General features: G+C 40.7%; 2 protein-coding genes across 2 annotated transcripts; both read right to left on the bottom strand.

Moving 5' to 3' along the window:
• Nucleotides 1-525: 525 nt before the first annotated feature.
• On the bottom strand, nt 526-1,822 carry hmx4 (H6 family homeobox 4). The gene is made up of 2 exons (XM_085460953.1): nt 1,609-1,822; nt 526-1,473 (listed from the first exon to the last, which is right to left on the bottom strand). The coding sequence occupies exons 1-2, from the start codon at nt 1,820-1,822 to the stop codon at nt 899-901; spliced, it is 789 nt and encodes a 262-aa protein (XP_085317079.1). The 3' UTR covers nt 526-898.
• Nucleotides 1,823-3,409: 1,587 nt separating this feature from the next.
• On the bottom strand, nt 3,410-6,108 carry hmx1 (H6 family homeobox 1). Its single transcript, XM_085460952.1, has 2 exons — nt 5,634-6,108; nt 3,410-4,334 (listed from the first exon to the last, which is right to left on the bottom strand). Exons 1-2 carry the CDS (start codon nt 5,914-5,916, stop codon nt 3,718-3,720), a joined length of 900 nt encoding a protein of 299 aa, XP_085317078.1. The 5' UTR covers nt 5,917-6,108; the 3' UTR covers nt 3,410-3,717.
• Between the last annotated feature and the right edge of the window lie 4,086 nt (nt 6,109-10,194).

Here is a 10,194-nt window from a genome sequence, read left to right as displayed (position 1 = left end):
GAGGTTAGGATACAGCAGCCTGGTGTAATTTAAAACAAATTTACATTGAGTGGTTTTTACAGAGGCCACATGTTTACGCTTTTGCATGATTTACCTTTTTGCAGCTGTGTTTTTTATTTCTTTTCAGTCAATAGGTCCTACAGAATCCTCTTAGCAAAGATATTGAGAAAATTAATTAACCAACAACTGCATCCATAGCGTATTATATACAGTTTTGTGAAACTATATACAATTTATGTCCGAAACACAAGGGTCACTGCAAAATACTGAATCAATTCTGTGAAATATTTCTTGAAGATATTTTAATTACAATTTCAATAAAAGGTGTAATGGGCCCACAGGCAAACGTGAAACAAAGTAAGAATGATAAAATATTCAGAAAAACAAAACACATGCGTGAAACAGAATAAAATGTTAATTACATTCATTTAAATACAAAGATAATTTCAGTAAAATTCAAAATTCATTTATGATATAGGAAATGCATGCAAATCGGATATAATAATTTCTTTGGTGGCTTAGGCTGCTGGATATGCTTTTGTCAATAATAATAACAATAATAATAATAATGTAAACAATAAAATGATCTAAATTATATTGTTTTGGGCCTCCCTCGGGCTATCATTAGCGTAGCCTGAGATTGATCTGTACAGGGCAATGTGTAACAATAGGTTTCGTGTCAGGCCTCTACAAAACCCACAGATGACTGAAAATAAATAATACTGAATCCGCTTATTTGTATGTGATATGTAACTACTCCCCTGCCACTGTAGTTGCAGTCTTACTCAACAGTTAAGGCCGCAGAGCCGTCTCCTCCATCTAAACCACCTTAAATGCTTCAAAGTTGGCAACAGACCACTAAAAGTGTCTCTTTCACTGCAGGGAATTGTTAAAAGCATCATACGTCCCCTTCATACAGGCTGAAGTACTTGCTGGCGTTTGAGAAGCAGAGGTAAGGCGTGCTACTTCCCGGGTAGACCACGGGCAGAGGCACGGGCAGCAGGCATCTCCCCAGCAGGTTGCTCTCTTTGTACAAAGCCGGGAGTTGCCCCACCACCACAGGCTTTCCAGTCTCGGGGAAATCGCTAACTGGTCCCTCGATTTCGTTAGAAATTTGTCTTTTCAATTTATTCCTACGGTTCTGAAACCATATTTTTACCTGGGTCTCCGTGAGCTGCAACGAACTGGCAAGGCAGGCGCGCTCTGCGCTGCTCAGGTAACGTTTCATGTCAAAAGTAGACTCCAGCTGAAAAATCTGTCTCTTTGAAAAAATAGTGCGTGTTTTCTTTTTCGTTATCATTTTATTCTTCTTGCCTGGGCTCCCTCCTTTGTGGGGGTCTGTGGCTGCGGTGGGAGAGCTGCTGTCATCGCAACTGCTGTCCCCGCTCTCGAAGCGCGCCTCCGTCACCTTCCTCTGATTCCCGCGGCTGATGACGACCGTTTCCGTTGATCCGCTACAGTCTGTGATTAACTCTGCAATAAAATGACACTTTGATTAACCCACTGTGGTCATTACTCAAACTCTGCTGTCACGTTAAACTGAATTATCGACGAGTGCGAGCTGTGCGTAAATATGAACACAGATAGAAATTGGTTCAAAGCTCTTACCACTGTCGTTGAGCCTGTCCGGGTCCTGTCTGGCTTGAGTTCCTTTCTCTTCGTGATGAAAACTGTCTTTACGCATCGCTGTGGCCAGTTCATCCTGCGATCCGGCGGATTGACAAGTGTCACAGTTACTGCCGCTTGTCTTGAGGTTGAGGATGTTGTCGATAGTGAATTTTAGAGAGGCGGTCGGGCGACGTGGTGCTTCTGCTTTGTTCATATTCTCCAAGTCGCTCCAAGTCCTCTCTTGTTTACTTCCTCGAGTCTATTCGTCCTTAACTCTAAACCGGGACGTTAATCTCACCACTTCGTCTCGATACACCATAGCAGCAGTCACTGAGCAGAGCCTGCTGGGCTGGCTGTGCTCTGTACGCGTCGCTGCTACACACACAGGATGGAGCGCTGTGTCCTTGCTGATTGGCCCAAAGAAACGTTTAGCAGTGACCAATAACAGCGCAGGAATGGCAGGGAAAAGGGGGGGGCTGGAAAGTGATGTTGTGCCTAGACCAACAACCCCCAGTCTTTTCTGACTCCCCCTCATCTTCATGCATCTGCTGCGAGGAAAATCGTCCGGAGCCCTGCAGGGATTCCCCAGGATAATCAAGCAGTTTAATTTTACAGCATATACAGTAGACTAGGTACGCTCTGACACGGTTTTTTTTTATTGTAGTTTTCAACCCCCCTTTTTGTGAAGTGGGCCACGCAGCTACTTGAGTGTGATTTGCGTGCTCAGAGCGTTAAATATTTAAGTATTTGTCAGCTTAATATCAAATTTGACTGAAACGAGACTGGCTTAATGTAGCAGTACGTGTTTATCTGAGGAATTTGTTGACGCACCCCCCCCCCCCCCCCCCCCCCAACAAAAAAATGAATAAATAAATAAAATCTTCTCGAATTCGGATATTAGCTTTTTGTCTTTGCAAATCGTGGCTTGATGCATTTTCTGTAGCTTTATATAGAATAGCATTTTTTAAGTAAAAGTAAAATATTAATTAGAAACCAAAAACATACTTTGATTTAAATCACGCCACATTCACAAAATCGTGACTGTTTTCAGTGTGCCTCTGTATTTTGTAATTAACGCCTATTTTATTGCTGATGGCTACATTTTTGTCATTAAAACGCTCCAGATGTAGCTAATAATAAAGCTTCCCGTTAGAGTTCACTTTGTATTAATTACGCTTTCTGTAATTTTATTACTTTTGCATATTTCATATATACTTTTTCATTTGCACCCTTTTAAATGGACCTATTTCACCTTCAGAAACGTATCTTAAGTTGTGAAAACACGTTTTTAGACGTGATTTTTTTTTCTTCCATATTGATTACCTTACTTTCTCCCAAATGAACAGCAAAGTCTTCAGACAGCGTTTCAGTCAAATGTTTCGCTTGGCTGTAGTGCTCTTTTGTATACTCTCACTGCCTCCTTTGTGCATTGTTATTATTATATATTGTAATTATATACATGTTAGTTAGTTCACTTTAATAAAGGCACACAAGGGTTTATAGTATATTGTATAGGCGATCATGCTAAGGTTTAGCCGGATGCTACAAAAGTTCAAAAACTGCATTAAACTTAACTTTGTTTCCGGAACACTTTAAGCTTTGTTCCAAACACACTGATCCACTTCATTCCCTATATACATAGGTGTGCAATCCTTCATGATGATTGTTAGACTGGCAGAAGTAAAAGAAAAATGCAGTGTTTCTGTCACATATATGTTTACAAACAACACAAATGCTGATAGTTTGTGCTTGTTTTTTTTTATTTATTTATTAAGTGAAAAGTGACAAAGATGGAAAAATGTGTGACTTTAAATACAAAAGTTTGCAAAAATAAGTGTGTATTTAAACATACAGTATTCATCTTCGGCCTCCGCTGCCCTGGAGGCCTTGCCATGCTTGACTGTATTAGGGGTTATGCTATGCAAGAGCAGCACTCTTGTCGGAGTTTATGCACCGACATATAAAGATGGTTCGCTACTTTGTGTCATATGGACTCTGCGGACTGTCTTTGAGTGCAGACAACCTTTTCGGCGGTGTTGGAGGTTATTGCACAATTAATAAAAACGAGGTGGTTTTGTGTTATTAGCATACAGTTTGATAAGTCAGTCTTTACACCAGTCCTGTCATCTGCGATCTTAGCATGCTCATTGAGTGAGCAAACGTCGATAGAGGGTAGTTGATGGGGCTGGAGAAGCTTCCCACGGTTTGAGAAACGGGATGTCCGTTTAAGCTGAAACCCAGTGCTGGTGTGGGTCCTTCATGATACAGAATTGGGACCCTGACAATCCGCTGGGTAGAGTTTGGGATTTGTGCAGCCTCTAGATCAGCCGCCAGCTGCCTCTTCCATTTATTCCTCCGGTTTTGAAACCAGATTTTGACCTGAGTCTCTGTCAGGTGAAGAGATGCTGCCAAACCGGCCCTCTCTGAGCTGCTCAGGTAGCGCTTCACATCGAAAGTGGACTCCAGTTGAAATACCTGACTGCGACTGAACACGGTTCGGGTTTTCTTTTTCCTGGCGAAAGTTGCGTCAGATGAAGCGTCTTGTTCTGTACGTGCGTCAGAAACGTTTTGCGCGTCCTCCACGTCTTCCGTGAGGTTGCTGTCGCCCGTTTTCCTGTCAGGTTCGTCGCTGTCCTCAGTTATCGGCTCAGACACAGCCGGTGAAGCCCTGTCGCTGGTTGATAATGAGCAGCATGGATCTAGTGAACCTGTACTGTCTTTTGGACCTAAAGGGAGACAATGCAACAGAAGAACTTGCTTAAAAAAGACAATCAGACATTAAGATACACATTCTCCAAATACTCCGTTATCTTCAGTCAGATTTTTTAACTGGCTACACCGTCCTTCAAACTGTTTCTTATAGTAACTGGTTCATAGGATAATCTTCGAAGAGTCAAACTGTCGACACACTTATTGTTGCACCAGAAAACAAAAATAAAAGTGAAATTTTCACCTGTTTAAAAATCGTGTTTATTGTGTGTCGTAGTATACCCCTTGTCAAAAGTTTGGACAAGCATGGGCAAAGCTTAGGCGTTTTGACTGGATTGCATAACACATAATACATTCGACTAAGCGGTTTCAGGCCCGATTATGATACTTATTATTATAAATATAAATAAGAGTCCAACAACATCTTCCCAAATATGCTAGTAAATACTAATTTAATGTTTGGCTGTTGGTATTGATATGGGACTTTCATTACATGTAAACACAGTATGGTGATATTGGAGTTTTAAAATAAGCGTATTTGGCTGTGAACACCAAAGGGTGGGGCACTTTGTTCTGAGGTTGCATATGAGTGTCACAAATCCACCGAATGTGCGTAAAAGCGTCATGTCGACGTTCCGTACTTCGTTTTTGTTTTGCCTTGTATTCTGGGTTTTTGTGCGTAATCCGTGTGCGTAATCTTCAAGCCGTACCATGGATCTCATGACAAGCAGCCATGCCGTCAATAGAGAACGAATTTCAGACACGAAAACGTTAAGACTTGCATGTGTTTTGCAGCTCAAAAATGCCCCAGCTTTTTTCACCATTAAAAAAAGATGACTTTTAATACTCCTACTGTGGTCTATAGATAGGAGAGCTCGGTCAACTAAGGATGAGTAAACGGAGAACCATAGTTACAAGTGTGGGTGTCACACCTCACTCGCTTCAAGTTTGCTGATTTTATCTAGGTTATATTTAAAGAGCAGAGAAGTGACTCGTGACTTGCTTGTATTTTCTATGAGTCAATCTATGTGACTGAAATCCTGACACCAAAGTACGGATCCACAAGACTCATTAGGCGCATTCCGGAACACTTTCTGTATGTTTATCAAGCGAAACTATATTTTTTTAAAGAACTATATGGAAAACTTACACCAATACATTTAATATATATATTATTGTAAGATCAATAGTTAAAAAATGTCTTGTTGCACTGCACACGGGCAAGTGAAAAGACCTTTAACTTATTTTAGGCACGAACTGTTTTCTAACCAATATTTAACATGTTCTCGTGGCTCGTGAAGCTGTTCTATACTTACTGTGTGGTGTTTCCAAAGCTCTAAAGTTGAACGCAGTCCCTTCGCGGTACCACTGCAACAGCGAGTCTCGGTATAGAGACCGAGCTAATGAGTTGACGTCGGGCACTGAGCCGCTTGTGTCGGTGTGATATGCGTTTAGTTGTCTTTCGGTGGAGATGTCCCCTCGACTTCTATCGGTCATCGACTCCTCTACATCCTGCCTCTTGCTCAGCAGATTCTCGATAAAAAACGACGACGCCCTCGATGAAGTGGGAGCCTGAGTGACCGTCAGTTTTTCCTGCATGATCTATCGATGTCGCGATGCTTTTACACAAGAAGCCGATGGATTCTCTTTTGATCGTGCCTCAACGCAATCTAAAGTCCAAGCAGTCATTTCCAGCGATGCTGCCTTTGCGCTGTGTTGGGACGTGTAGTCATGGCCGAGACTGCGATCCCTCGGTGCCCACAGGAGGAGAGCGAAATGGATAGAAGGAAGTAGCAGTATAGTGAAACGTCAAGTCAAACGCTTAATGAGTCGAGGGCATCCAGCGATTGGACGAGCACAATAGCAAATGGGGGTTACCAAGAAAAAGAGAATTACGGTCTTGTGCGTAAGCCTCTGCTGCTACTCCGTGCGCGCGTGTGTGTGGGTTCACGGTAAGGGCCGTCCCCTCGAGGTCATCCAGACAAGAGAAGACCTCTGTTCTTGAAACAGCACTCTCTTTTTGGGCTCAATTAGGGTTCAAATCAAAATAAAGATCCGGCAGGGAAGCAATCATCCTAGAGCCTTGACCTGCCTCCACTTAGTACAGAGAAGGATAGAATTTAACTTGTCAAATTCAAATAGATTCCCCCTTTATCCAATAACTGTACAAACAGATATTATATGCATATCGTTTAATTATTTTATAGGCCTATTATAATATCTGGAAAGTATTTTACAGCAGCTTGTAGATTCTAATGTTTCAGTTATCCCATTTATCCCAAATAAAATGATTTAGTGCTCCGAATGGTAGATTTTTTTTTTTACCTAATGTTTCGACACATGAGTGCACTGAACCGTGCTAAACGGCACGAGACGCTGCACCTTGAAAATAAATGCTGTCAAAGGTTATCCAAACTTTCCGCAATGGCTCAGATATTCCTGATAATAAGCATGTTTATCTGAAGCTGTGCACTTCATATCGTATGACTGTGTACGTGACAAATAAAATTTGAATTTGAATTTCATAGCTTTATTAAGCCCTACTACACATGATTTTCCTTACATGTTTTGGAGTTGATCTGCAAAGATTCAGGACGTATCTAAATAAAGCTGTTTCAGCATTGGGTATCTGAGTTGTAGATATATAAATTTAAATGAATAAAGGTAAATAATGGGCTGGTGTAATAGAAGTGGATCAGTTTGAATTTGCCATTTACAAAACAAAGTTCAGTGCTTTCAAGGATTGGACTTCATCCTGCAGATTAAGAAAGGCTCATCAGTATTGGATCATCTGAAACATATAAACGAGTGCTGACGGGCGTTTTTACCCTTTTCGTTAAAATGGCAAGACATTTGAGCTTTTATTTCCCTCAGTGGAGTCAGCGGTGTTGACCTTTAACTCCAGACCTCACTCTCTCTCTGTCTCTAAGTCTCTCTCACCCTCTCTCTCTCTCTCTTTCTTTGCCCCCCTTAGGGCAAGACTTGCCCTTTGACAGAGGATCGGTGGAACTGCTGCTCCTCAACCTAACACTAAGAGTAGACAACAGTAACGTGAACTGTGTGTCCAAGAGCTGATTCTTGCACCTGTCTTATAACATAGAGTGGGCTACAAGCACTTTCATACGTGGCTGATTTGATTTGTGTTTCACTGTCTTTCTCATGAGGTCACAAAGCACACTTCATTTCATAGTCACAACTTGAAATTTTAAATTAGCCTCAGGCGTGTAAATTCTATGAGATTTAGTAAAATAAATTTCAAAAATATTAGCAAAAGAAATTAATAATAGTATTTTATTACAGTGAAGAGAGAAAGCTAAAAAAAATCTTACATTTTTTAAAAGATGATGTAATTGTGCAGTCATTTAAGTAGAAAGTTGGACTAGTTTATGTAGAAACCAGTTTATTGTTACATTGTTTTTGCTTGTTTCTTAGGTAGTAGACGTATGAAGATGTTTATACTTGTAAGTGATCACGTTAAACAAATTCCTCAAATGCATGTTAACGTCTTCATTTCTCAGCTTATCTAATGACCGTGAATGTTAATAATCTCAACTTCGTCAAACGCACACACAGGCTTCCCCTACACTTCTTATTAAAGCCGTCATTGTGTTTGTATAGTTTCATGTTTTTACCTCCGTCTACAACTATAGTCCCACATTCTAGTAAGTATTTCATATGTTTCTTTAACTGTGTTGCTGTAAAAATGATGTATTTGAGTTTGTCAAAACCCCACATCAGATCACGTTTCTCTGTGTACACCACACCGTCTGAATGATGTGGCACCCCAGCCAGCACCCCTGCTCTGGGGGCCGACAGCCCAGACCTCGAGGCCCCTCTCTCACTTTACTTTCTCTCCTCTCTCTTTTCTCTCATCCTCCTCTGATCCTTATCCGGCTTGGCGTGCCCTTTGCTTTATAAGGCCTGCTGGCCTGCTCTGCAGCCCTACCACTCCAGCTCTGAAACACAGTTTCACCACACAAAATCATATCATCAGCATGTGCTTCAAGAGACAGCTGCATTAAATTGAGCATGTGTCTACATTTGGCGGTGGTGAGTGTTTTCCAGCCCTCAGTGCTGCCAGGCCAGTAAGCAGTGAACTAGAGTTACAGTTTGTGTTATTATTATCCAGAACAGAGGACCTCTGTGTGATGGCTCTGAGGCTAAATTAAATGGTTTATGAAAAGCAAATTGACTGTGCATAACATACATTAAATGGTGTTTAAATTTTTGTCCAGACCAGTAAAAGCCTTCTCCAGTAGATTTATTGGCTGGTGTTATTATTGACATAATTCTTCTATTAAGCAATAAGATGATTTTTATTTTAACATCTGCTCAGATTTCTTTTCCATCCATGGATGGAATGAAGAGACATTAAAAGGGGAAATATAATATATTTATTAAAGATTTGCATGTTTTCTTTTGCATTTTCTATAAAAGTCATGCTTGCTTCACATGACACAAACATCTGACACATATTAACCAGTTCTATTTCCTCAACAGCCTTCTGTTTTTAATTAACAACTGCCTTCATCTAACCATCTTTTTATTATTCCCTGTAGTATGATTTTAAAGGCTATGGAGCCTACTGCCCTCAGTAACGGTTAGCAGTCAATGAAGAAGGAGATAGTTTGACCTAGTTCATTTATACTGAAGGCAGTGAGACAGCCAGGCAGAGACAGGATATATCTGCTTTGGGGCATTTTCATAGCTGTTTACATTATGATGTCTTCATAGTGACCCAGTGAAGTATACTGACCTCAGCTGACTTTTATATGAGGTGGTGCAAGCATGCACAAACATGCGCTTGCATCAATATCAGCATACAGTACACACAGAGACACCTACATATATTTTGCATTTTCAATCTAAAGATATTTGTGCACAAAGAAATAACAGATAACAAAATAGTAATAAAGTTTATTAAACTGAACCACCAAGCCTTTATTCACACAGACCTACAGTCACCAGACACTTGACTTCAGTTTGTGGGGGGGCCCTCCAATGGTTAACAGAGAGAATTGCACCTTAGTGTCATTTCACTTACACAAGTTATACATCACCAGAGCACCATGAAAGGGTGAAAGTGCTTTCTAGCAGTAATTTTATAATCTGTTAAAATAGATTCATTATGCTGATCACTTAACGTTCTCCCCCAAGCTTTACATGCTGGATTTAATAAGCGAGGTGTCAAACAGATCATGTCACAAATTCAAAAGTGTTATAAAAGCAAAATTGACTCTCTGTCTCGTTGTAAAGCCACGGTACTGTGATTCGTCTGCTTTCAGAATATTTAATGTTTTATCCTGTCTAATATGAGAGTGAAGTCTTTCATCTTTTCCCATTATGATCTCACCTCTCCTCGGAGCATTACACTCTTTATCATTCTAATCAAATCTCATTGCATACCTACTTTCCTTAACAGGCGCGCCGACTAAGCCTCACCGTGCTAGCTCTGGCATTAATAATTCACTGTACATAATAAGTTGATGCTGCAGAGTTTGTTCTCATTGATATTAGCCGAGGTGAGCATTCTTGGCCAGACTGTGTGACGCCAGCAGACCAGCATTAAGTGGGCTTTAATTGCCCATAATCTCTGTTGTTCTCTTTCCTCTCTGTGGAAGTCAACAGCATATATCCTGACTGCCAGACCTTAGCAAGGCATTTTTAGCTCCGAATCAGCGTGGGCCTCGTAAAAGATTTTCAACTTCATACTCAAAGGACTTGAAATTATTTGGGGAGTTTAATACCCTCTCATTTCAAGAGGGCACATTCATAATTATACCCCAAACCAAAATGGGTTGGAACACAGTTTCTTGATTTAGTGCATTTGTGTCAGATGCCATTCAATTTAACAATACAGATCGTTTTATATGCAGA

This window comes from Copadichromis virginalis, linkage group LG6, assembly GCF_057382275.1.
Source record: "Copadichromis virginalis isolate Kocher_CV1m ecotype Utaka linkage group LG6, C_Virginalis_male_GT1.1, whole genome shotgun sequence".
NCBI classification, from domain to species: domain Eukaryota; kingdom Metazoa; phylum Chordata; class Actinopteri; order Cichliformes; family Cichlidae; genus Copadichromis; species Copadichromis virginalis.
Note: the sequence above shows the minus strand (reverse complement) of the source record. Positions and strands in the feature narration are given on the sequence as shown.